At 41.3% G+C, this 27,968-nt stretch overlaps 3 protein-coding genes across 9 annotated transcripts in view; 1 reads left to right on the top strand and 2 right to left on the bottom strand.

The window, feature by feature from the left end:
* The window catches only part of LOC308189364 (dynein axonemal heavy chain 5-like), a 155,269-nt gene extending 151,084 nt beyond the window's left edge, over positions 1-4,185 (top strand). For all 6 annotated transcript variants that reach the window (XM_080579329.1, XM_080579331.1, XM_080579330.1 and 3 more), the window contains one exon: positions 54-4,185. In XM_080579329.1, the coding sequence (XP_080435455.1) occupies positions 54-272 (219 nt within the window). In that variant the 3' untranslated portion in view covers positions 273-4,185. The remainder of the gene's footprint in view (positions 1-53) is intronic.
* CAVIN4 (caveolae associated protein 4) lies at positions 2,852-16,646 on the bottom strand. The gene is made up of 2 exons (XM_080579341.1): positions 15,856-16,646; positions 2,852-4,967 (listed from the first exon to the last, which is right to left on the bottom strand). The coding sequence occupies exons 1-2, from the start codon at positions 16,264-16,266 to the stop codon at positions 4,308-4,310; spliced, it is 1,071 nt and encodes a 356-aa protein (XP_080435467.1). The 5' UTR covers positions 16,267-16,646; the 3' UTR covers positions 2,852-4,307.
* Positions 16,647-16,783: 137 nt separating this feature from the next.
* TMEFF1 (transmembrane protein with EGF like and two follistatin like domains 1) overlaps positions 16,784-27,968 on the bottom strand; it is a 123,244-nt gene continuing 112,059 nt past the window's right edge. For both annotated transcript variants that reach the window (XM_080579340.1, XM_080579339.1), the window contains exons 8-10: positions 25,353-25,476; positions 19,668-19,826; positions 16,784-18,013 (exon numbers count right to left, since the gene is read on the bottom strand). In XM_080579340.1, the coding sequence (XP_080435466.1) occupies positions 17,929-18,013; positions 19,668-19,826; positions 25,353-25,476 (368 nt within the window). In that variant the 3' untranslated portion in view covers positions 16,784-17,928. The remainder of the gene's footprint in view (positions 18,014-19,667; positions 19,827-25,352; positions 25,477-27,968) is intronic.

Below are 27,968 nucleotides of genomic sequence, written 5' to 3'. Positions count from 1 at the left end.
CATCCTATCCTGCTTCTCTGATGCTGAGCCCTATGTCTATTTAATATTCTCAGGTGCTGTTCACAAGTCTTCCTGTAGTCCACGTGTATGCAGTTAGCACGACGGCACTACATGACCCAAAGAAGCAACAAGGAAGTGTGTACTCCTGTCCTGTCTACAAAAAGCCTCGGAGGACAGATCTGACGTATATTTTCTCTTTGTACCTGAAAACAGTGCAGAATCCTGATCATTGGACTTTGCGGGGAGTGGCACTGCTTTGCAATTCAAAATAAGGACCAACCTTATCTGCAGCCAGTAGGACTTCCATTGTTATTTTCAGTGGTGTCTTCGTTCTTAGGGAGTGCAGGAATTAGTAAGTGATGTATAGAGGTTGTGTTAATCATACATAAATCAGCTTACTCTGTTCACAGCAAAAATACTGAATAACGTGGGAATATCAGAAAGAAAACAGGTATGGGTGTAAAATTTAGCAACTGTTATAAAGCAGGTGAGAATACATTTAACTAGCTTGCTTATACTGGAAACACTAGGAAAAAAGTACTTATGACAGCAATAGCTACTCTAACATTTGTGGTGGTTCTTTTGTAGATGCTATCTTTTCTTCCTAGTATAAGACGTCTTCATAATATAATATGATTCTTTTAAAATTCAACTTTGTAGTTAAAAACTTATCATCTATAGCGTTATTAAAGTTGTAATGACAAGTGAATTAAACGTGTGGTAAAACTTTATGTTTATCTGCATACATGTAAATATACATGTCCTTTGATTTTACATTTGTAAATTTGCAGTGTGGTTTTACAAATGGATGCTACAATTTCCTTGAGTAGTCACTTGTGTATGCAAATGGTCATAAAAGATGTACAAACAAGCTAGTTTATCCTTGCACAAGTAATGGCCTTTGCATATACTAATTCATTTTTAAACCTGTATCTGATTAGAAGGAAGATGTGCACACACCCAGTTCTGGGTGAGAAAACAGTTTTCAGATTCTTCTCAGAGTAAGCACGTCTGAACACCAGCTTGGCGCTATTCATAGTCGCTCCATTGGTGTTATTGCCTGAGTCCTGCAACCACAACTCTCTTAACTGCTTTTTATTCTGTATTTTGCCTCAATTTAGGTAAAAAATAAAAAATAAAATAAAAAAGAAACAAAACGTATAAGACACTTCTGGGAGTAGATTCACCTGAAATGGTTGTAGTTGTTTTTGTCTATTGTCACTGTTACGGTCTACCCTATAATTGAAGGGTGATTGCTACTTCTCTTTTAATAGACAGACAGCTGTTGACAGAAAACGTGTTTGGCTTTTTTCACTAGCACAAACTCAAAGCAAAAGAAATTGCTGTTGGATGTTATGAAATAAGGACTTGCAGCGAGTGCTTTGTTAATCTTTTTTTTTTTTTTTCTCCTTGTAAGCACTTACAATTTTATGTTCTTTTTAGCTTCCATCTAAGAAAGTCGTTCACCTTTCCCCATAACCAGTTTCACTCTGCTGTTAGCAACTGCGGGGCTCTTTCTGTGAGGCAGTTTGATATTCACACTCCCACCCACAACTACGCAGAAAGTGCCAGATTTGTTCTTGGAAAACAGAACCGACAGGGAGAGCAAGGGCCCCTTTATCCCATTGAGCTGGGAGCAGGACTTGGTTCACACAGAGTGCCGGCAAGATTATCTTACCAAGTGAAACCACCTGTTCAAAATATATACTCCAGGCTGCCCTGTGGCATAGCTGTACATCAACTGATTTCACTGAGGAGTTTGCTTATGAAAAAAGTGAAGGACGGGGGCTTTGAGATCTTTGCTCTTGGGCATTATGAAGAAGATAAGAGAGACTTCAAACGGAAAAAGGCTGTGCTGTGGTATAGAAATTGAGGTTGTAATCCATAATGTTCTCCCTATTTCCTACCTGAATGAGGGGTTATAGAGAATATTTAACCTCTTGGTATGTATAAAATTCAAGCCAGCAACATTGATAATAACTTCAAAGGAAGAGCATACAATTGAATTACTTCTCACACCTGAAGTACTCGCTACTTGCTATGAAAACAAATCATGCTCCAAAAAATTGAAATTAGAAGTAATCATTAAAAATAAGTATTTGATAGAGCATATATATGTGGTGCTACATGATAAGCTCCGTGGAAACTACTTCACTTCCTTTCTTTGTCAAGTAAAATGAGAAAATTAAAAGCTGTATAAAGAAAATCTATAGGCAATTATGTCCTAGCAGTTAGCGCCCTGCAGTTACAAAAAAGCAACGAGATAGCTGCTTTGAACTTTGATCTTTTCACTTCAGTAACTAACGGCTGTTTGTCAGTTTAGGAAAACCTTGAATCTCACCAAACAGAAAGCAGCCTGTGCCAGGGAGGAACCAGGCAAATCCCACAGCGTTCCACGGAAGGTAGCTCCAGTTTTGTATGGAACAGGAAGAGGAACACAGCCACCAGGTTCCAGAAAACACTTTCTATAACTAGTTTATAAAACAAAACAAAAACAAAAACAAAACAAAAGAACAACAAAAAAAAACACAAAACAAGCAAAACCTTCAATCTCTCCCCGAATTAAAACGTTTCTTTTTCTTTTTCTACATGCTTACATTGCAGCAGTGATGTAGAATTTACTGTTGACAGAAATACCTTTCTCTGCCTGTCTCCCTCTCTTGCCCCATCCCGCTCTTCCGTTCAGTGGAGTTGCTCCTTCCAGTCTGACAGCCTTAATTTGCTTTGAAATGTCATTGACGTAGTATAACGTTGACCTTTCCCAACCCATGTTCCTTGGTTATTATTGCTGAAGCTCTTTTACTTCAAACATGATGTACACCAGACTAAATGAAAGAACTGGCAGGCAGAATAGTTGAAATCAAACTAATTATATTTAAATTATAGATTAACAGCTGGGAGTCCTCAAACAACGTATATAGATAATCAGGTTATGCTCTATTCTTAAAATGAACCTGAGATATTAAATACAACAATACAGCTTTGGGCAATATTGTACAAGTTTCACACAGATAGTAATGCCTAATGTTGCTTTAGGTAAGTGCCATGAAAGCAATGCCATGTAAGAACGAAGAGAGCACCACAGTCCCGCTCCTCACATCAGCATAGTGGTCGTGTTTACAAACATATCTGGTTTCAGGCAGTGAGTGTTGCAAATAAACAGCATTCCCTACTCCGAAGGGTGTCTGTCTCATAATCCCTGAGGCTGTGGCTGGTCGATAATGGTGGTGATAGAAAACAAAGAGCTGGGTTATGGATTGGCCCTTTACTTCAGCGGCTTTATAGAATAGATTTTAATTGAAGTGAAGCTCAGAGAAACCACAGAGTAATGGAAAACAAAACAATTCTCTCGTCCTGTCAGCTACATTCATGAACTCTATTATCCTCTGGATAGAGTAACAATTAATTTTTAAAATGATCTCAAGTAAGCAAATACAAACTTCTGTTGCCACATTCTAGTTTTTTTCTTCTCTATTTATCCAGAACCCATACATTAATCTTGTTCATCTTCTACTACTTTATACCTTTGCCTTTCTCACAATCGTATCTTTCTATAACATGATTATGATATCTCATTCTCTTTTCCTCCTGCTATTCCACATTTAATGTGTCTTCTGCTTTTTTATCCTTACTCCATAAGTACAGAAAATGCCTGGCCTAAATACATCAATCCTTCCTCCTCCAGAACTCTGGAAATAACCTTTAGACATTTCACGAGCTTCTCTTTTCCACTGAGAAGAAATGCAGTTTACTAAAAACTATAATTCCTGCCACATTTTGTCACACCTGGGATAAAGCAGGAATTTCCTCCTTCTGCAGTTTCAGTGAGGGCCCTTCAAAGATTTGTACAGCTGAATGGACGTTTTTCATAGTTCTTCCTTCTGCTAATATGAAGTAATAGCTTTGCTATTGGTTTCTGAGTAGAGGAGTTGGTATAGGATGAAGGACAACATTTTTATACTGTAGTACATAAAACTGAAGAGAGTAATTAGGCTATTAAATGAACGCTAAATCAATCTTGAAAGTAGAGCAGCTTTCCATCTCCTGTGGACATGTGAGGCTCAGTTCCTTTTGGGTTAATGCTGCACATGACAAGACAGAGGGGGGGAGCCCTTTCTTGTGGTTGTGTGGCTCCTCTTCTGCCGGGAAGACGACACCACAGACACCAGTGTAGATGACAGAACACCACCAATGCGTGTTTCGTGATAGAACAAAAACTCACACATTTTCCTAAAAAACAGAGTGCGTACAGTCTGCATTCTCTCTTGTTCAGTAAGGATGGCATGGGGTGTTTGGTAATTAATTCCTTATGCTGATTGCTTTAGGTCCAGCAAGGGTACATCGTCACCTCCTCCTCCTCCTTCTTTTCCTTCCTGCTTAAGAACGACTTCGGGGATCGTCACTCCCTTTTCAGCTGGCTGGGAAGCACCTTTCGTTGCGCTGCTCTTGTCTTTCTTTACCTTAGTAATCACTTCTGTGTAGGAGATTTCTTCAGTGAAGGGCTCTGCTGCTGCGAGCTCGGAGGCTATGTGCACGCCGGCTTCCTGGCTTCCCTCCTGACCTTCGGCTACTGTTCGCTCTTTACTTTTTTTGTGGATCTTGAACGTCTCCTTCGTGGGGGCAGCTTGTGAAATGGTTTTCTTGAACCTTATCCCAGATTGTTTCAGTCTCTCTCCTGACTGCCTGATCCTCTCTCTCCTCTCAGGGGTCACTATTCTAGTTCGAAGCCTGTTTACCTTCTTGCCAAAGTTTTGCCTCGTCTTTTGGATATTTTCCCTTGAAAATGCCTTTTTGATATCATCTATGCGCCTCATGCCCGATTTCTTGAACTGGGCTGCTTTGCCTTCTTCAATATAGTATTCTTCATCAGAAGACAGGTCATCGGGTGGGATGAAATCATCCTCTAGAGTTTCACCTGCTGTCCTCTCTTTGATAACAGAGAGAGATGAAGGACACTCAGTTTCCTCCTGTGAACGAAAGCAGAGAGTCATCTTCCAGCAAGTGTGTTTTAAAAGGATGGTTATTTAAGCATGTTGTTTGTTGGCTTGTAGTTAATTAATGCTAACCGAAATGCACTGTTTTAGCAATGTAAGGTAGGCTTGTACCATCACACGTGATCTACATAGAATACAAGAGGCAGAAGAAGGATTTGTCAAATTCTGTAAAAGCATTATACCTGATCAAAGATTTGTTTTCAGAGTGGTGCTAGCTGAAAATAATGAATGTCATGGTCCTGTGTTTACTGGTCCCTGATGGTTTTCAGAGCAGATGTGTCCAGTTCACGTTTCTTTGAAGCTGTTCTGCTTCTCTAAGGTAGGACCTGGATCCCTTATTTCTCACCAATAACAGTAAATGCCCTGTAGACAAAATAGGTGCTTGTGGCAGCTGTACCCTCTCCAAAAGAGTGCCTCGGCCCTTCACTTTGTCATGAAGACAATTGCAGATTCTTGGCTAATTAGAATTAAGCAAACTTTACTGTTGCTGCCAGAAGGGGATGGACCCTAACATATTAATTTATGTTTGCTGGCTAAATAAAGGGTCAAAGTCAGCAAAGGAATTAAATCTTATGCAGTAAACCCAATTCCACACAATTCACTCAGGACATGCACCACCGCTGGGGTGCACTTGGCTTGTTCCATCTGGAAACATGAGAATGACCTTCAGCAAACACCTCTGCTCTCTGTGGTTAGTTCGGTGGCCTATGTGAGTGGGGGCATTATATATTTATATTATGCATATGATATGTATGCCGATGTGATATGATATGCTGCCTTCTTGTAAGTGATGACTGTCCTTGATACCTTAGCACTGGGAGTCTATGTAGCCCCTCCAAAGACTGGTAGAGGCTTAAAGCTGAGAGATATACAGATTTCCGAAAGCTGTCCACGATAACCACAACCTGTAGGAGGTTTACGAGGTGGACATGGCCAGCCCATTCTTCCCTGCTAGCTAGGGCCGTGCACGTGCTCTCCTCCCAAGAGGAACGACCCTTCAGGTGCAGATGTATGACAACTAAATAAAACTTCTGTAAGCTGATTCCCATTTGTCGTAACCTCTATAGCTGATTTCTGAGGCCTGTCAGTGTTTGGGTTCTATCCTTGGTATTATTTTCTTAATTCAAAAACCAGAAGAAATATTAGAAGTTATGAGTCTGTGAAGAATGGGTATGTCCTACTGTAGATTTTGTTGAGAAATGATTTCTGGCCAAAAAAGTATCTGTCATTTTTCACAGTGACTCATTACTAGCAAGTCATGTTTAATGTTATTTTGCAGGATAATAGCAACATGTAAAATAAAATACATTAAGCTCTTTTTGGCAGATAAAGCCCACTTAAAAGTTTGTCATCACGCCTTGGCTTCATTAAAAACCCTCCAGTAAAATAGTTGTTAATGCTTAGAAAAATGAAGGACAAATTATGTTGCATTGATTACAGTGGAATGTTGTTCAACTCATCTGTCAAAATCAGCAGGAACAAAACTACAATACTTTCCTAATAATCATCTACATTAACACGTGCAAATTAACATTAATTATATAAAGACTTCTATATATAAACATAATCCCTTCTTTTCTGAAAATGAACTAAAACACAGCTGGATAATAATTCCTCAAAGTTTGTAAATTATAGCCCACTCCTTCAGCTGAAATGGTAACAGAAACGCTTCCATAATGACTGCTCGGAAATTTCAGCACATACCAAAATGAACGCAATATGGTGAGTAGGGTATGCTGTACATATGAAGAACACTGTTTAAAAAGAGAGGAAGGAGAGAAGCTATTTCCTCTGAAATAGTTATGCTATGTGTTCCTTCGGAAGAAGAGTAAATTTATCTGTACTTTTTGTCACTTGCTTGCTGGAGCTTCGCTGCATTTATCTTTGCAGTTTGCTAGCTCAGGAAGAGAGGGCTTTAACTTTCTTAGGCATGTGTCAGAATTACGACTTATGAACAAGGACATCTGAAATGAAGGCCTCGTAGACAGGACACAGCAGTTAGAACTGCAGGTCCTGAGCAACATTTCTCACTCTGCTGCAGACACCGGGAATGATCTTTGCCAAATCTCTGATTTTCTCTTTTCCCTCGGTTTCTGCACACATCTTGCAGAACCAAACGTAGTAAGGCTAAAAATTAGTTTGAGTTTGTATCTCCTCTCAAGATTTCTGGGTGGAAGATGTTAGCAAAGTGGAACGTATTAGTGAAGCTGGATTGTACGTTGGGGAGGTTTCCTGATAAATATACAGTGATTTAGTCGCAGTAGGAGGATTTTCTCATTTGCCTCCTTTCTCTCTCCTGCCCTTCCCCTCAAGCATTAAACATTTTCTTCTTATCAGCAGATATCAGTGGGGCAGAGAGAAGACAGGAGCTCATCCTTCCTAAAGCAGGAACAATAAATTTTAGCACCAGGTGGGAAATTGGTAAGGTCAAAGCACGTAGCTATCAGCTTGCTTATAGTCTCACTAAAAGCAAAGACAAGACACCTACTGATTTCACTTGCACGGGACCAGTCCCTGAACTGGCTGACAATTTTCTTCTCAGCGTACAATTCAGGCCTGGCTGGTGATGCCGCTGGCAGAGAAAGTATGCTAAGAAAGCTTATTAAAACTAAATGTTTCCTCATTTTTGAGTATTTTTCTTTCAAAATATGTCTAGCCAGTAAAGGTTTGAGTTTTTAAGGGCCCAGCTGAATACAAAGTAAACACCTGAGTAAAGCTCAGCTTTGCTGAAGAAAGCCACCACCGTCTTTATTTGGATGGCTCTAGGGACAGCGAATATGGAAACCCAGCTGCTTCTAATACCAGGCACCCAGGAGAATCTGACTGTCATTGTCATTTGCTCCTTCCACTCCCATTTCAATTAATTCACAATTAGAAAAAATTTGAGGGGATGTAATCTGAGTCCTTCCTACAGGCCTCTTGCTGTGCATACTTTCATCAGCCACCAAAATTTTGGCTGTTGTGCACCCACACGTGAGGGCACTTGAGGGCAGTTTCAGGCACTGCTGGTGTTTCCTGATCCCAAGGAAGGCATCACAGCAGAAGCATTTTTCTCCCATAGGATTTAACGCAGTGTTACATCAGGTTGGCTCTGGTAGTCCCTTTCTCCCTTACTGCTGAAGTGAGGAGCAAACAAGCCAAGGGGGCTCCTGGAAGAGGGGCTGTGCAAAGGAGAAAGGGTTATTTAACAGCTTTCTCCCAAACTCATTAACTACCTCTCCATTCTGTACCTTTGTAAGCACAGACGGGATCAGTAATTAATAGCAGCAATAGTATTTTTGTTAAAAAAAAGATGTGTTGCTAGTTTAGAATCCACTGGATTCTGTACACGAAGCAATGACATAATGTCATTGTACAACAATATCTTGGTTTTAAGTACATGAATGCGTTTTATGATTGGTTCAGTAATTTTTATTATAATGTCCATTAAAAAAAATTAAAAATAATGAGATATAAGGCATTAAAATGGATGTAGGGGCTTTCCTCCCGTTCTCTTTTCTTGTTTGTTTGGTACACTTGTTCTGGGTTTGTACTCCAAAGCCCAAACTGAACTTCTAGAGTGGGCAAAAGAGAAAAAAAAAGACATTGCCTTATATGCTGTAAAACACTATAAAACATTTTTGCATTCTCTTTTCAAAGAGCTTCACCTTATAATTATAAAAACATTCAATAAAGATAACTGTTATCAACACTCAATTATTATTCATTTTCAATTAAAACTTTAGCAGAACATTCTTTTAAATGATACAAGAAGCAGTAGCAGACAAAAATAGAATGACCAAGTAAATAATTATTATGGCACCCTCAATTTAAAAAACCAACCACACACACACACAACCATAAATGTATGAACATATATGCATATATATAAAAATCATGATTCAAAATGCTCCTAAAAACCCCCGCTCACAGCGAAAGTGGAGAGGAGAGACAGATGAAACTCCATAAATCGCTGTCATTGTGTTGCACAATGAAAAGGTCACAGCAAACAATCTCTCAGCCTTGGGACGTGTGACGGGGAACGCGCGGGTTATTGTGTAGCATCAGCACAGATGGGACCGACGATCACGTGGCAACTCCGAGCCAGGGCACGAAGCAGCAAAATGGTGATGGGCCACCCCGTGCCGGGTCTGGTGATGTTGCCGTGTCTATGACAACCTGTGATGTAAATGACTGGCAGCTGAGGAGCAGGAAACTGTATCAAGACAATGCATAGAGAAAGCCTGGCATTTGCATGTTAAATGAATGATTTGTTATTCAAACCACCAGCCAAGGTAAATCACTAAAACATCTCCTTGTAATTGCTCTCTAAATCAATATGAAACTGCTGATGAATAACCAATTACAAACCATTCAGTACTTTTACTCCTATTCTACAGTTAAGAGTGAAGCTTTGTAAATCTCGAGTGATCCCTTCATTTTTTTCCGCAAATATGTCATTTCAAAATCTCTGCCATCCAGCCAAAAAGCTGTTCAAAGGAAAGAAATAGGATTATTTTAAAAGGGCACCTAAGGGATTTTATCAAGTGAAGTAGGTAGAGAATAAACACTTCAGCACGTAAGACTTTATGGCCAAGTGCTGTTGCTTGTGTTTAGAATTATTTTTACATAATGAAAAAGCAGCCTGGCCAGAACAGTCAATCCCTATCATTTCCTCTTTTGTGGAGCCTAATACGCATCCCTTTTCTTTAAATTCTGAAAGAAATTCATTAACTTAGCCAGGAATATACAGTGACTGTAAAGAAATGCAGCTCATCCTCTCATTATCTGGCGGCAGCAAGCTGCAGACTAGGCACGAGTGTTGCCCAGTTATACCCCAGCATTCAGAGGAACCATTGGCTCCATGCCACCACATGCTGCGTAAAAAAGGACTACTTGTGGCTCCAGAGGAAAATTAAAGCTTCACACCTACTTTGCTTTGCTATGATTTTACTGAGTTGACCTAGAGAATAGTTCTGCAGGTCAGTCAGCAGGTTTGTAAGGAAGGCTGTGAAATTTCTCACTTCCAGTTTACCTGCAGATACCAAACCTTTGTGAGGGGAGGAGAAAGAGTATTCACAAGACGTGATGAGCCCAATAAATAAATAAATAACATATATATGTTTTGGTAATGTTTTGATTCATTCTTTCATCACAACATGACTGCTCTTGCTAGCTAGCTGCAGCAGGGTAGTGCTGTCAAGTACAAGGCAACCCAACCGTTCATCACAAGTTGCTGAACTCGTCTGCCCAAGCAACCGTGTCTCCGTATGAATTAGCTTCTGGACTCCCTTTCAACCCAATGGAGAGAAGAGGTACTTATCAAGCAGACACTGCACTGAGAAGCAGATGTCTGTAATAGGTCAGACAAAACTGGCTCCATAAATTTCTCTCTGCTGTCTTGAAGGGAGTCTGCAAGCCAAGCATGCAAACATCTGCGTTACTAATACCTAATGCCTGGCAAAATGAATCCCATTCCAAATTCTGAAATTGCTGCTAATGCTTTCATATATTCCTCACTCCTGTGCCTGCACCATCTTGACCAACGTTATCCCTTCACTGAAGGAATAATTGCAAGATTCAGCTCTTGACAGCATTGCTGAGAATTTCAGTCCATACTGCTGTTACCAGAGTTGAGCCCGTTCATTCTTGGACTTCTTCAGGCACGAAGCACATTGCTGAAGATAGATGTATTCTCGCAGTGGCCAGCTTCAGTGCCCGTCGATAGGTCTTTCCAGGCAGCCTCTAGGACCGTGGGGAAGAGGCAAGGAGGCCAAACACATGCAAAGCCCCGAACCCCAGCATCCAGTGCAAATGTAAATTAGGATCCACCGTTTCCACCACTCAATGTTAATAGGTGGAGAAAAATCAATGGCAGTCCTGAGAGGATACTGCCTGTCCTTGTTAGGCTCTTCACAAAGGAATAGGACTGGGGACTCTGATTACACCATATCAAAAGGTATAGAGACAATTTTATAATCTGCTGTGAATACACAGTCCTGTGAAATATGCAACCTATTTCATTTTAGGAACCCAGAGATGACCCAACAGCTGCTATGTTTTTCTCTCCCTCCCCGCCCCCCCCGCCCCCCCGGCTCCCCCTTTCGTTGTGAACACATCCCTAAAATGATAGATTCTCTTTAGCTCATTGAATGTGGTTGATTTTTTCCCCTCGAAATCAGAGGTAACTTACGATCTCCTTGGCTGCCTCCTGCGTTTCAGCGCTGGGCCTGTGCTCAGCCCGCGTGGCTGTGAGCTGCACGGCATGGGGCGGCTCAGAGCTCTGACCTGGAGGGCCCGAGCTTGACACTGGAAACAAAGGACTCTCGCTGCCCTCTTTGGCACAGCTGTTGGGTTCCTCTTAGTCTCTGTAGTCTCAGCTAAGGCAATTACCTGTCTCAGCTGTAGAAACATTTGTAAGGTTTAGGCCACAAGACTCTAGCAAAGGCCCCATGTCACTGAGCAATGAGGCCTCACCGTGTGAGGCCGGTGCTCTGCTGACACAGGTACTCAACTTATGCCAGCTTTTTTCATTAAGTTTTCAGACTCCATTTTAATAGCAATTTCATTTTAATAGCAAACCCAGCTACAGCCTCCTGGTCTCTCATTTACTGAGCTTCTTGTCCCTCTGATCAGACTGGCAGCACTTTTCCCAACCTGTTTGGTTTGAGCACAATGCAGGTGATCGGAGCTGTATGTGGTCTTCCAGATGCTCTGGAGTGCTTTGGACAAGGGCACTCATCTCTCAATCACTTATCAATCATGATCAATACCTTGCCTGAAGCATTTCATGCCCATACTGCATGTTTTTAAGAGCCACGCCATCAAGTGGACTCTCAGTCATCCTCTGAGCATTCATACACCCTTTTCTGTCCTTCCCAGATCACGGAGCCTCAGCAGACAAGCTAAAGCAAGGGTATCTGCTAAGTACAGGTGTTGGCACCATGTACACTTCAATTAGCATTGCTCCAGCTCTAATGACAATTTGGTTTCTTTTCTTATATTTCATTCTCCGGACTGACAGCTGCTCATTTTGAGCATTTTCTTAACATCCACATCACTTTCTCTGCCAAGATCATTAAAGAAAATAATATGCAGTTGACAATGATGTCTTAAAAGTCAACCCTTTTAGAAACCTATCACAAATCACACTTTCCATTTCAACACAGTCCATTGTCATTTGTCCTTTTTCCAGATTGTCTCTTATGAGCTGTCAGACACAGAAATACAAGATAAGCTCTCCCATGTTTCTGTAATACAGAAAAATAATAAAAGATGGGTTACCTAGCACAATCTGTTCTTGGTGAGCTATGTAACCCCGTGGTGCTAACAATACTGTTCTGCAGACAGCTGCTTAGAGCCCCTCCTAAGCCTGTCATTCTTATGCCCGTACGACATCTGATCATTCAGCAGTCAATTCTTTTGTCTTTGTAAAATGGAATTAAATAATTCACTGTCTTTTAGGTCACGGTGACTCTCACAGGTTTTTCTCCATAGCTGTAATTGAAACTCTGTGCCGATGGAGGGTGCGTTCATGTACCAGGCACCCCGTGTTTGCAACTGCGTCCTTGCGCTCAATGCACCCTGAATTACTGCCACTGTGTGTGGAAGTGCCTCCGCTCCAGATTTTCAGATGATTGTCCTCATCTCAGGCTCACCATTTTTATGTCCAAGTCATTATGCGGCAGAAGGACAGTGGCCAGGAAAAGCCACTTCTATTTTAATTTCTTTAGAGTGGTGCACACAAGGCTTCTGCTGGCCTCTCACTCACCACGTCTGCGTTGGAGCAATCACCCACGGGGGACATTGTTCTGCAGACCAGCAGCTGTAACACGGGCCTCCTAGTGACTGTACATACATTAAGAGAGGGACTTACAGAATGTGAGGGAAAGCAAATAAAATAAGGGCTTTCAAGATTTAAAAATAGATATATATATAAAAAAATCGCCTTTAATTTCTGTATAATTTAGTCAGAATGAATTAAATTGTGCAATGCTCTTTGGCTGCAGAGAAACTACAGATCTCATGGCTGGTTATTCAGAATAACCTGAGCAAAAGTGAACAGAGACCTGTACAACCTATAATGTACTCTGTGTTCCCTGCTTGTACTCTTAGGGCATGTGGTACTTCAGGGTCAAAGACCTTTCTAGAAAATCTGAAATAACCTATCATTTTTAATCGTGCAATCAGCCTGGACAGAAAAGCTGCCTGCTACCAAATCTTTTCCTCAACTGCATGGCCTTTTAAAAATGAATGCTTTTTCTCTAATCATTATGCTCATGGATGATCATTTTGTCTCTTTTTAATGCGAGGATAGTGCCAAATCTTTTTATCATGGCTGAGGTCTCTTGGGACAATCTCCTCCAGTCAATGATCCTTTTCAACCTGCCTGCTCCTTCCATCAGTGGTGAGATCAAAGCTTTCCACTTGAAATAAAATCTGTAGGATTTAATTGGTGTTTCCTTTTCCCTTATATGCTGATGTTCTGGCAGAAGTTAAAACTAAAACCCACGTGTGCTCACCCACGGGAGCATTCCACCGCGGCTACACACAGGTTGTTGGCTCCACCACAGTGTCCCAAGTGGCTCATCAGAAAAAAATGTCACTACAGATGAGCTGTCACTCACAACCACCAAGTAAACAACTTGGTTACACCTATTTGTAAAATATAGTGAAGGGAGTGGACAAACCACACTGACTCACTAGCTATTAGCAGACTTCCCCTCATCGTAGCCAAGCTTCAGTCATTCAGGTCTTGGCACTCCAACACTGTGCTTACACTGGTGTAAATCAATGGTGTAAAAATGACCACACTTGCGTGAAAGAGGCATTCACAAGTGTGCTGGACATTAAGGCTCCAGCACACTTTGGGCTATCTTGGTTTTGTGGAGCAAAACAGTTCTGCTCCTCTAAAAAGGTGTTACATGCCAGACTCCAAAGGGAGCAGTGTATATTGCTCCTCAGCTGTGCATTATGGAAAAGGTTCCTCAATACATACACCTCATGAAAGAACGGAAGTTAGAGAAAGTCATAGATATGCTCTCTCGCAGTCCTCAACTACAACAGGAAAAGGAGGATAGAAAGAGGGAAATCCAAAATACTGTATGCATTCCTGAAAAGCACCAACAAAGGGCTTAACGTATGGAGCAGGGTGCAGGTCATTCTGCAGTGAAACCAGCAGAGAGTTCAGAAACTCCTTCTGGAGGTGATTCTTACAGAATGTATGCATCGTGAGAGCTACCCTTGATGTGAAACATCTAAAAGTAGCAACATTTTAAAAATAAGTGACAAATCAGGTCTTTCAGAGAAAAAAAACATGCATTCTGTTATGAATACCGCTTTAAGGACAAATGTTTTCAAAGCATTGCCTCTACTGCAATCATTATGGTACAGGTCCATCAATGAAATGGCATTGTGCCATTAAACAGGGAAATCACAGATATTTGTTTTCCTTAGATGGGAAATGATACGCAAGGAAAAAGCAAAGGTGCCTCTTTGCTGTTCCATCACGATGGTGCAGCTTTCAATAATTGTAATAATTGGCTGAATTCTGCCTATGCTTTCTCCTGTGCAGCCACAGTAAGTAATTCAGTCAGAGAAGCTGGGAAGCAGAATTTGGCTGTGTGTTACTAACATAACATTAAGAAGTAACATTTGCTGGGTTTTTTTTATTATTTTTATTTTTATTTTTTTTTTAGTTATTTCTTCCCAGTACAAGAAAATGAAGCTGTTAAGATTATTTAAAATGAAGTTGTTAGATTATGCATAAGAATTTGTTAGCTATAGACGCTGCCGAATATACTCAGTGAAACACATAGATCCATTCATGCAAGTGATGTTATTTATGAACAAACAGTTGCAGAATCAGGGTCCGAGACAGGGTGACAGGGGCCTCACGGGTTACTCACAAGGGTCAACATTTTAAAGAATGCTTAATGATGAATAGGACTCATTTGAAAGAAGCTTTGGGGACTCACTGGCATGAAGGAGAAACTATGCTCCTGGCAAAAGATTAAACACTTGTACTTTCTGTTGATTCGGGGAACTGGGAAGTTTCAGCAAATGCAGGATCAAGCCATTAAAAAAATGAGTTTCACAGTGCTTGCTAGCGAGTGACAGATCCCATGAACTGCCTGCACTACCAACTGTCCGTTTGTATGGATGTTGGCACGATTACGCTATTTCATGAAACTTCTCTTCAAACACAATCGTTTATAAGAACAAAGAACATCCTGGAATGAGGTTAATGAAAAAAAATGTATAATTCACTTGCCAAATGTGATTGGAAGAACTGTGCTGTGTGAAATCATTTCCAAGTATAGCATGCAAGGGACTGTTTGCTGCAAAGAAGGGCTTGTGGCTCTGAGCTCTAGTTTGTGCACACACGGCTGTAGACTTAGACAATGCAAAAAGCCCCCATTTGTCAGTGCTACAGAAGCCTGCGAGTTAAATAAACCATGTGTTTTAAAGTTAGTGTTAAAAGAAAGTCTCGGTTCCAGGGAGCCTACAAACAATTTGCTATTTGGACTTCTACCTAATATGGAGAAAAAAATAAGAGAGATGAATGTCAGGCATGGTCTGTATGACAAGATTTACAGGGCCTGCCTCATATTACCTTTCAGAGAGGCAACAAATAGTCCTTGCTGATCTGCAGTTAATCTTTCACTACTGGCTCAGAAACCCACCAACACTAATAATAGACTGCGGGCGCTGCTGCCAGTGGGTTCCTGCTGAAAGGCACGGAGACGCAGAGCTCGGTGTTAAAGAAAGCATAAAGTCACCCTCCCGTCGGACATCTTTTGGTTCCTTACCCGACGCCTGCCCGCAGCTACTGAGGAGGTGACACAATAACGGCACAGCAATACGTTAGGTTCATGGTTACCTGATAGATCACAACCCGGAATTTGTTTTTCTTCAGCATCTCCTCTTGCTTTGCCTCCACCTTCCGCACGTTGGTGCTCTGCCTTTCCACACGTGCCCGCACTTCCTTCATGGTGGAGCTGACTTTGCGGGTTTTCTCCAGCAGCTTGTTCACCGTATAGCCGGTGTTGCCGTGAGCCTGGGCAAGCTTTAAGATGTCGATCTGTATGGTCTTGATGGCATTTTCCATTTCCCTGTGCCTCTCCTCTATCCTTTTCTGGCTCGCCTGCACGCTGTCCACAATGTTGGCCACTTTGTCCAGGACCGTCACTATGGTGTACGCTGCATCCTGCTCTTCTTCGTCCTCGGTGACACTTGACAGGCGGTTTTGGTGGATTTTGTCAGCCTCCAGCGTGATCTCGCGGTGGTCCATTTCGCCTCTCTCCAGACAGGTCCACAGGAGCTGGACTTTTGACCAAACCCCGTGGGAACAATCCTGGCGCTAGTGCACAGTGCCGGCGCGACAGCCGGCTTCAGCCATGCTCACAGGCGGGTGTGGGACGCCGCTCCCGGAGGTGGGACAGATGCTTCTGACCACCAAATGTCCACAGGCGGTGGTTCAGATGCTTTCAGCAACATGAAACCTCTAAAATTAGGAAGCAATGTCTGGAAAGGAGCACACATTTAAAGGGTCACGCTTCTGTACTGATGCAGTTATTAGCGTTAATCCAGGGAAGCTAAGTAACTTACCAACTAAGCAGGCGAGCAAACTCACATATTTTAAGTGATCTGCTTTTGTTTTCGTGTTCCTGAAGTGCTTGCTCTGAGGGAATTCAAAGAGCGCTCATGACAATGAACGCCGGCTGTTTTTCAAGCAGAACAAACTTCAGATCTTCAGCTGCTTACAATTGCCACGTGGGGTAACAAATAAACACACCAAACCACAGGCAAAATAGTGAAAAGGTTGTATTGTGACATGCTTTTCCAGTTCAAAATGTTGAAAGCGTTTTTTTTTGTTTTATTGAACAAATTATTAAATCCTACATGCAAAATTCTGAAAGCCTAAACTACTTGTTAAAACAGCTGAACACATCCTATTCACACTTTATCTCTGGATCTTTCAAACAACAACTAACAGTCTATTAATATAACTATGACCAGCAGACTAATTTGGATGGACTTTCTTAGCTCTTGAAAATACTCTATACAAGAGCACTAGTAATTCATTCATTTTTATTTGTTTGGTTTTTTTTTTAATTTTTATTTTAATCACAAACACTATACAATCTGCATTGTAGGTGTTAAAACATGTATTTTCTTTAAAAAAGTTTAAGAAGTATTAAAACAGCTTCAACAGTGACAAATTAGGCTTTATTCCAATTATTTGTGTTCAATTATTTGACACCAATTTTTAAAACACCTAAATCTACTAAGACCTACTCCTTTTGGACCTGTGCCATCTGCTCTACCAGGTAATTTCCCAAACTAACAAATTTATAATTTTGCCCTTTAAAAATAAATCGTTGGCATTATTAATGAAGATGGCAGTGCTTAGACCCAGCCCACGTTTTATAAATATGTTACAACTACACACAGCACACAGCTTCACAGTTCATGCGATAGGCAGTGTCTAAAAAATCAGTTACTAACTTCCAAAAACATTTAAATATCTACGGTATTTAAACACAGTGTTTTCTAGTTTCTCATAAGAAAAGTAAGCTGTAAACATTTTTACCTTTAGTTCATGCCTTGTTTGCTAGGTAATGTGGACTTTTTTTTTTTTTTTTTAAATCTACAACCACTGGTGGAATAAATTTGTGTTCCCAAAAATATTACATTCCATGAATAAAGCACGTCTATTATATAACCATGTGATACAGATACAGAAAATGACCTACCGTATTCAAAAACAGAAAAGTAAAGTTACTAAAACAGTCCATAGCTGTTAGAGCTGATGCTTTCAGAATACAGACCAACATTGTTACACTAAAAATGTTCAAAAATAAGGCCTCTGAAATAAATATTTCCATTCTTTAAAAAAAGATATAATAAAAATGTACATCACATGGTCAATGTAGGTATAAAAATCACTAAGTTAAACCATTCTGGATGATGTATCTGAAGTAAAATGGCCTAGGTTTTGCTTCTGCCGACGTCCTCTATTGTTTTTGGGGCATTTTCTGTTTAGAAAAAAGAAAGAGAGAAAGAAAAAATATGAATGCTTTTATATATGTCGTATAAAATTAAACCTAGCAATACTGAATTGACTTTTTTTTCTATACTCAGCAACAACAAACATCTCAGTAGCTGTGCTGACTGGGTGAATTCTCCTGCTGTTTGGTACCTGGCTGATATCTGGGGATCCGTGTGGGATCCCACATCACTCCAGAAGGAGTTCTGCTTGAGACCCAAACCAGCAAGGTCCTATATCCTTCAGCCATGGTCCAGCAAAACACATGCTTTGGTGAATAGCTGCACTGGATTTACTTTTTACACACTTCCAACTTAAAATCCAGTGGAATTTAAGTATGATAAGATTTAAGACCGGATCAATCAGCATTTGCAGTGCTGGACCTCCAGGTGCTCTGCCCACCTCCAACCCCTTTCTTGGGTCTGGGGACACAGCTAAGAAAGGACTCATAAAAGCCAGCAGTTCTGAGCAGGAAGAGACTTAGCCCACCAGATAGCAGGCAACGCAAGATGGAGCAGTCCTGCTGGGACACCGTGAGACAGCCTGCCCCAGAAAGACTGAGTGTCAGGGAACTGTTGTAGGGAGGCTGAGAGAGGAGGGCTGCTGAGCCCTCAGCCTTCCCCATGGGCACTTTGACCAGCAGGTTGTGTGGTAAAAGAGGAGTGGCATCAACTCCATAAGCTGGATGGCTTTTTATATGTGCAAGGATGTGTTAGATGTGTGTGCTTACACCTGGTACACTGAACCTTACAAGAGAGATAGGAAGGAGGCCTATATTGTTTGTTCATATGGGTGTCACTCCACATCACTAAGCTTGGAAAGCCATGCACTAAGGCTGCAGCAGTAAGTTCTACGGCTCTGCATAAGCAGACCTGGAAAAGTGAAGGAAGTGACAGATAAGTCGAGGAGGAAAAGGCAAAGTTTGCCATGGATGCCCAGATGTAGGATTTAAATTCTTCACGCACCTACTGTGTAACTAAATCATCCTTAATCCAGCCCAGAGCCCCCAGTTCTTATTGGATTCAAATCCCTGATGACCAGACTGAATCCCTTTTCATCAAAATGAATCCGTGACTCGTATCTCAGTTTTCACACAGAGTGAGAGCCTGAGACAACCCAGAAACTTGAACTCTGTGCTTGTGCATCTTCGCATTTCATAAAATAGGTTCCCATGGAGAGTGCCTAAAAAAGGCACTTGCTGCACATTGATTTTCAGGAAGCATATATGGTGTGAGGGAGACTTCTCTCCCTGTGTAACACCATTTACAGCTGTACTGCAGGGAACAGCAATGTGTCAACCTCTCTGGTTTCACTGGGCAGGAGGGGGAACCATATCTTCTATAAGATATCATCAATGCTTGAATAACTCCATGAAGGTCTAACACAGTAGCTGACCTTTTGAATATGTTTCAAGGCTGATCTGTTTTGCTGGGTAGCTGTTCTGGGGTTTCAGACAGGTCACTGGTGGTTTGTGAATTTAAATTAACGTGTGTTTTGTGACAAAAATGGCAATAGGTTTCTTTTACTCGGGTATTTTAGAATATATGTTTATGCACATAAAAATTCAAGAAGGAAAAGATTTAACTACAAAAAAAGCATTTACATACAATGCATAATTTTTCACTGTTTTGGTATTTACCTACCTTGTTATGCACATGACAATTGCAACTATAATGGCAATCTGTACAGCTCCAATTATTGCTGCAATAAGGACATGCGTAAGCTTTTGTCTACTTGGGACAACATAAAGAATACTAAAGTCTGTCTTTTCACAGTGCTGTCCAGTATATCCTGATTCACACCTGAAAAACAAAAGCAATATTTCATGGAATATGTAATTTGGCAGCAGCCCAGTCATTTTGCAGATGAAATAAGGAGTCCAAGCTGTGGGATGAAAAAGCCCAGTAATCACAGCAGTGACAGAGGAGAGAAACACCCTCATTGGTGCCATCACTGCTGCTGCAGCGGCTCAGGACGTATCACTTTCTGAAGCCTAAAATGAAATTTAGAGAGCACAGCCACACAGAAAAGCTGAGATTCTGCCTGCTCTGTGAACAAATGGATGGATTTGGATTGTGGTTGAAAGAGCTAGTGAGAAGGTGGAGGTGCAGTAACACTTGTGCTGGAGAATGGTTTGGATTTCTGGGGCAAGAGGAGAGACAGAAAGGGGAGTCTCTTCTCGCCTGGATAAGGTTATCAGTGGCCCTCTCTGAAGACACACCTGCATGATAAAGGCCCTAGTTTGGCAAAAGAAGTATGTGGGATGGTTGTTAGATTGAGGCAATATTTAGGAAGAATAAAGCAATTATATGAAACAAGTAAACAGACTAGATGGAAAAAAGCAGTGTGCTCAGGGAACTCAGCAGCAATGTCAATATGAGCAAGGAGTGAAAGAAGGAAGAAAATCTTTGAAACAATGGGGGAAAAGGAGGATGCTTTTTCAAGCTGCAGCCCTTGGACATGGAATCCTACAAAACCTATTGGAAAAGATCCGTGTCAAGACCCCTTCTGCCTTGTCCCTGAACTAAAGTCTTTTCCAATTTTTCTCTACACTACCTACCTCCTACCCTGGGCCGCCAAGAACTTCAGGGTAAATGTGCTTCACAGAGGTCAGGTTATCCCCCTTGCTGACTGCACAGAAAAGTCAAGGAGACTCGCAGCTGGCCAGCTCATCCAGATGGCCTGCACAGTTCCCTCAGGGGAAATCGAGCTCCCTTGCAGGACACTAATGGGAGAAAACCCAATAACCCACAACTGCTTATGTGAGAATTCACGGAAGACTGCATAAAAATTGGCTAGGGGTAGGGGAGGAATGGCAGGAGACAGAAGAGGAGCTGCTGTAAATGGTATCTTGCCTGAGCAAACCAGCAGAGAGCTCAATGAGAAACTCAGCAGAGGCTGCTCCCAATGGCAACGCGTGTGTGCAGTGCGAGCAAGATGTGCCAGTGGTGCACGTGGCAGTGAAAAAGTGCTCTGGAACAATTCGTGTTGCAAGCAGAGAAAGGCTGATGCACAGCAAGGAAAGGCAAGAGCTACCCCAGCTACCCCAGCAAGTGCAAAAGCCTGCCGAACCAAGGGCTACTGCTCACATCTCTGAACAAAAGCTTTTAATCTTTTCTCCTCTTACCAGTTTGGGCAGGGAGAACTAATGAAAATCCTCACCTTTCATGTAGAAGTACGAACCTGTGACTGCTTGTTTTAAAGGCTTGCTTACAAGCACAGGAGTAGCAAGTTCCTTGTACAGCTATCCTTTAAAACCAACTGGTGTGAACTCATCGTTAAGGACAACTGAATCATACAGTTGGCCTCCAGCTCTATAGCAGAAAGAAAAGAACTACTGCCACAGACACAAAAACACTTCTTTTGTAATCTGGATCAGAGAAGTCTGAAAGCAATGCAGAATTGGTCTCACCCATCCAAAAGCTTTGTGCTAGAGTAGGAGTTAATGCTGTTTGGAGGGACAAAATGATTACTCCCCAGACCTTCCTACAGCTGCTTAGGCAACTTCTAATCTCCCTTTGCATGCAGGAATAACTGTTGGGGTTTTCATGTTCGTAATCTTGTGACTCTACTTTCTCCAGCCATAAGCTGCTATGTAAGATGTTTAGGTTCAGACATGAAGCAAATTCCAGTAAAAGCAGAGTTATTAAATAAAAGCCCCAATTTACTGTAAGCAAGCTTGGCAATTGCTAGGAAAGGGATCGAGAAAAAATGTGTGCTAGCATACAGTGACATGGACAGTGGGATTGAGTGCACCCTCAGCAAGTTTGCCGATGGCACCAAGCTGTGTGATGCCGTTGACACGCTGGAGGGAAGGGATGGCATCCAGAGGGACCTGGGCAGGCTTGAGAGGTGGGCCTGTGCAAACATGATGAGGTTCAACAAGGCCAAGTGCAAGGTCCTGTACCTGGGCCGAGGCAATCCCAATCAGAAATACAGGCTGGGTGGAGAATGGATTGAGAGCAGCCCTGAGGAGAAGGACCTGGAGGTGTTGTTTGATGAGAATCTCAACATGAGCCTGCAATGTGTGCTTGCAGCCCAGAAAGCCAAACATACCCTGGGCTGCATCAAAAGCAATGTGGCCAGCAGGGCGAGGGAGGTGATTCTCCTCCTCTATTCTGCTCTCCTGAGACCCCACCTGGAGTCCTGCGTTCAGCTCTGAGGTCCCCAGCACAAGCAGGACATGGACCTATCAGAACAAGTCCAGAGGAGGGCCACAAAGAAGATTAAAGGGCTGAAGCACCTCTCCTGGGAAGACAGGCTGAGGGAGTTGAGGTAATTTAGCCCAGAGAAGAAAAGGCTCTGGGGAGACCTTATAGCAGCCTTCCAGTGCCTAAAGGGGGCCTACAGGAAAGCTGGGGAGGGACTCTGTGTCAGGAAGCATAGGGATCGGACAAAGGGGAATGGCTTTAAACTAAAAGAGAGTAGATTAAATCAGATATTATGAAGAAATTCTTTACTCAGAGGTAGATGAGGCACTGGCACAGGTTGCCCAGAGAGGCTGTGGATGTTCCGTCCCTGGAGGTGTTCAAGGCCAGGTTGCATGGGGCTTTGGGCAACCTGGTCTAGTGGGTGGCATTCATGCCTATGGCAGGGGGGTTGCAAATGGATGGTCTTTAAGGTCCTTTTCAACCCAAACAATTCTATGATTCCATGATTCTATCCAAGGAGAAACAATAAAAAAGCAGACTTCATGCAAGTGAAGAATTCTGCTTTGTTACTTTGCTTTTATTTTCATTAAAGAAGATAACAACAGCCAAAGTGTGATCAATGTGAGAACTGCTTTAAAGCACAGGAGGCAAAACAAAGCAGAGGAAGCACAAGTAATTCAAATACATTTCCTCAGAAACTCTGAAGTGACAGGAAATTATTTCTGAGAAATATTGAATGGATATTCAGGACTATTGAATTCCTGCAAAGCAGAAGTGCTTGTGTTAAGAACTGTGTTGGTGGTGGGGGGAAGTACTATGCAGTAGTTTAAGCTGCCTGGTAAATGGGCAGAACAGATTTTAAGGCATTAATATATAGCGTGATAGACAGAGGTCAGCAAGGATTCATCAAAGTATGCTGATCAGTCAATTAATGGAATTAGTATAATGAAGATTAGAATTCTTTGCCAGGGGATGAACTGTACCTTCCTGACGCAGCCTGATGCAAATACAGGGCAGAACTGTACTGCACAAAGGAGGCAGCAGGAGATAGACCAGATCCCAGCTGTGCAAAAGCTGCTAAACTAAATATTGTGCAATTAGCTACTACAAAGCGTTCCTACCACCCGCCTGCTGGCAGTTCTATAGGGCTGCTGTACAATGAGCATGGAGATGCATTGTCCTTAGTGAAACTGCAAGTCAAAATTTGCTCTGCACAGGTATTTTTTGCAGTTTTGTAGGTCACCTGATACACCACATATACCACTCCCTGGAAATGAGGACCAAATTAAACAGTGTATAAGTTAGATGTGCATGAGAATGCAAAGCATTTAGAAATAGCAATCTGCCCTTGGCATTCATCATTATATTTTCCTTATCTAGAAAGAGAGCTTTTTTCTTTGTTAGAAGCACTTGGTTTCTGTGGTAGATTGCTGACTGTCTGATATAAATCTTTTTATTTCCTTAATAACTCACTGCTCCAGTAAAAAGCACACATACAGGTATGAGAACACAAGTATTTAAATAGCCAAAAAAGTCCAAAGGAAATCTGGTACTTAGGGTCTAGAACTGACAGTCAGAATTTCTTGACTGGAATCCTGTGTGGTTTGTTGTGCTGGGTCCAGTGCCGAGACTGTTCAGGCTTAAATAATAAGCTGTTTATATAAATAACTGAAGGTAGTAATAGTAAATTTAATTATAAAATAGAATTTAAAGAGACAGTATATTAATTATATTCATTAAAATGTTAACTATCCGTACACTAAACTAATAATAAATATTTAATTGATAGACTAGTAATTGAATCACAAACAAATAAACGACTATTTATGTTAGAACTAATCAGGAAAAAAAAAACACATTTGGGAAATAATAATAATAATAAAAAAAAAAAACAGTTAATTCAGCCAGGAATGATTTCTTTGAAGTACCTCCAACTTGAAAATGTTGAGGACAAATCCATAAGAAATTGTGTTAAGCACAGCTCTGCATCAAAAGAGTACTGTACTCAAATACTGCTGCCTCAAGCCCACCAAGATGATGTCTGGGATGTACCTTGTTTCCCAAGAGAAGCAAAGGTGTGTTGGCCTCTCTTGATTTTGGCCAAAGAAAAGGAAATACAGTCCTATCAGAAAGCTGAAAATAAACAAGAGAAGTCTTCTGGTAGGAAAAGTGAAAATACAAGTTTCAAATGGCTAAGCCAACAACTGTACAGGCTCTTCTTTTTGGGCTTCCTGATTTCCGGTCAGTCTGAAAACTGTTAAGTCTTGGCAGAGGAAAAAAAACTAACTATACTTGCTTGATAAAGATCAGGGGAGAAAATGTGAGAGGATCTAATGGATTTACAGCTGAAGTTTCCAAAGCAAAGGATAGCAAAGACTTATAGCATCTTCAGCCACATTAATTTGGAAGTTCAAGCTTGCAAGTGAAACCTCCTGACAAGTAAGGCACTACATGTTATTACAATGCAGCCTTTTTCTGTTAATAATTTTTAAATATTTTTTTTAATTTCTAAAAAGAACAAAGAGGTAGAACTTGGTGAAATTAAAAAAAAAATGACTCAGGAGCTAAGGAGATAAAATGGAAAAATCTCATTTCTTGAGAAACAGTGGCTTAATACTAAGCTGCTAGATTATACTCTAGACAAGAAATGTGGGCTAAAGAATATTTCGTAACTTTATACTCTCTACATAAAACATATTATTGTGAAAAAGGAAAAAAATATTAAAAATACTGATACTCCAGAGAGTTTATGCCAAGAGCAATAAAATGTATAGCTAGCACAAGAACAGACTGAGAGGTCAATGAGGAAATTGCAGTCATCCAGAAAAGCCATGCAAGGAAGTGTTTATTGTTGCTGTTTTCCCTTCTTTATTTCTTTTTTTTTCTTTTTTTTTTTTTTTTTCTTTCTCTTGATTTAGAGTTAAAAATAAGAAGCCAACACTAAGGTCTCAGAGAGATTCAGCTTCTGACTATCTGCACCTGAGTGGCCAAGCCCTTCCTGAGTGCTGTCTTCCGCACAACTGCTGCAGCTGTGTGCTGCCCACAGCACAGGCATGTGGCTTCTGTGCCCCTGCTTAGATAACTGCAAACTGATACATGCTGTAATTATGTCTAGAGAGCATTTTGATTAAGCATTATAGCAATTTCAAGCATATTTTGTAGGCATTCAGGACTTACCGGCAGGAAGCCTTCTGAGTGGAATAAATGAATTCACATTTTCCATGTATACAGTAGCCATTGAAGCTTTCTGAACAAGGTATGTGGTTTCCAACATAAATGTCTTCTCTTTGATCACTGGCATCTTAAAAAGAAAGATACATAAAAAATTAGAAATGGTGTTTGATATTTATAAAAAAATCTCAACCAAGAATAGCTGAGAATTGTCCTTAAAAGCTCATTGTCAATAACTAAATACAGAATAATGAAGCAAAGGCTTAAGGGTGAAGTTTCGGAGACACCTGCAGAGATTTGGTAGGATGCATCACACTGAAAAATGATCCTCAGAGACATCAGAAAATGCTTTTTTTTTGTCAGGTTTCTTGAAAGGAGAAAAATATTCATGACAGAAACAACCTGATGCAGGATGATCAGCAGAAGTTGTCAGTGGCATTGTAGCAAAGAGCTAATAGATAAGCATATAAAGCCTACTCCCATGTCTAAACAGAGGGAAAAGACCTGAAGGTTTAGAATGAAGTATCTTTACTGGGTAGAAAACAACCAGATAAAGCCCTGTTCTGACTGGTATCACCAGCTGTTACAGCTGAAATTGAACATATTACAGCTGTCTTCCTAGGGAAGTGTGTTTACAAAGAGGGAGCCTCAAAATAATGCAATGAGCTTAAAATACTCATTCTGTTGGGAAAGATATTGGGTCTGACTATGAAGGCGTTAACTTTCTTCATGGCAGCCCCTGTGGTGCTTCGTTCTGGATTAGTGGCTGAAGCAGTGCTGATAACACACCAGTGTGTTGGCTGTTGCTGCAGGGGGTTTGTGCAACTGAAAGGCCTTCTCTTCTTCCTACTCTGCCCTCCACTCCCCTTGAGTAACCTGGGGGTGGACAAGAGCCTTGGAGGGGACACAGCCAGGACAGCTGACCCAAATTGAGCGAAGGGGTATTTTGTACCATATGACATGGATGCCATCGCGCTCTGCAATGGAAACTGGGGTTTTGGTCTTCCCAAGTTGTTCACAGACTGGTTGGGCATCAGTCAGCTGGTGGGATGGTGTGAGTGATGGCCTTTGCATCACTTGTTTCTCTCTCTCTCTTTTTTTTTTTGTCTCTTTTATTAAACTGTTTTTACTTTGAGCAATGTGTTTTTCTCACTTGTGCTCTTCCAGTTCTCTCCGACATCCTGCTGAGGGGTGGGAGGGGGTCAATGAGCAGCTGGTGGGTGTTTAGCTGCTGGCCAAGGCAGCCCAGCAGAGGAAGGCAGTCCCTTCTGCACCAAGGCCTGCTGTACATCTGTCACATGGCTAAAACTATCTAAAGCTGCATACATTTTCAACCATTTGCCCCCACATTGTTCTGTAAAGAAGTCCTAAATACAGAACTTGAAATTTCATAATGAACTTCTCTAAAGTGCTGGGATCTAAAGTTGTGGATGTAATTGTGGAATTATTCTCATTTCCATGGCAATAGACTATGGCACCACAAATACAAGATTATTATGAACTGCAGGTGCAAAGCAAAAAGGGAGTGTGAAGAAGAACTCTCCTATACATTTGCAGGTAATTCAAATAACACTAGAAAGAAAGAGAATGTATTTATACAGAAAAAGATAAAAAAATAAAAAGGCGTACTGTTGTTTTAGGTTTTCCCTGAATATTTTCTGGAATATTTTCTGATTTGTTCCAGGAAAAAAATAAAAAATCTAAATATGAGAGGTTTCAGATATAAGGAAGCCTGTTGGTTCAAGCTATGCTTCAAAGATACAGAAGACTTGATGCAAGGGAAGGACATGACAATATATCTGATATTTCCCTGTTGGAATAGATTACATTGCGGTATGTCCAAGAGGAGGAAACTGGTTCATCCCAAAACTGTTGCCTCTGTCCTCCTCCAAGCAGCTAATTACTGCTGTATCTGTCCCAGTCAGAGGCTAGTAATAAGGTACATACAATTATATTAATCTGTCCAGATGGCTGCTCCGTGTCTGTTTTTAATGTATACATGAATGCAGAACATGGGGCCCAGTGACAGATGCATCCCCTGGAAGGTGGCCAGGTAGCCACAGCCACCCAGATCAGCACACCCAAATGTATGCTAAGCAAAGAGATGATGTCAAATGCAGGAGGTGATTCCTAGAATAAGATAGACATTTAGCCACTCATCTATGGGAATCAATTTTTAACCTGAGAGCCAGCCAGACTGCTTCAAAGTGAGAGATATTGAAAGAGTGATCAGATACAAAAGTTCAGATGTTTCACCAGAAGGAAGAGGCATGCACAGAAACTGAAACTCTGATGCCCGTCTTGGCAGGACAAAAACAGCAGTCAAGCTGAGTCAGGGAAGAGAGAGATTTCTGATGTATCTTTATGTAGATTCTCGTACTGCAGGAGAAGGAGACAGCCCTGTCCATGCTTTTAAGACCAAGAGATACTGCACATTCAGAGGAGAGGGTTTGACAAGAGTAACGCACAGTACTTTAAAGCAAAAGCAAATGGATAGAAGAGTGTCCTGTTCTCTTATCCTGGAAGAAAAAGACATTCAAAGTACTTCATTTCAGGCTCTCACTGTCTAAAAAGACTTGACTACCACATAAAAAAATATTCAAAACAATTTTTTTTCACGAT

The sequence above is a fragment of the Anser brachyrhynchus genome, assembly GCF_964034855.1.
Source record: "Anser brachyrhynchus genome assembly, chromosome: 2".
NCBI lineage: Eukaryota > Metazoa > Chordata > Aves > Anseriformes > Anatidae > Anser > Anser brachyrhynchus.
The sequence above is the reverse complement of the archived record's forward strand: the minus strand, read 5'-3'. Positions and strand labels throughout refer to the sequence as shown.

Bases quoted from the DNA above. Each gene is read 5' to 3' on its own strand.
- CAVIN4 (XM_080579341.1), bottom strand. From the start codon at position 16,266: ATGGACCACCGCGAGATCACGCTGGAGGCTGACAAAATCCACCAAAAC. The intron at 4,968-15,855 runs GTAACCATGAAC...TTTCGTTCACAG, and splicing joins TCCGGGTTGTGATCTATCAG to GAGGAAACTGAGTGTCCTTC.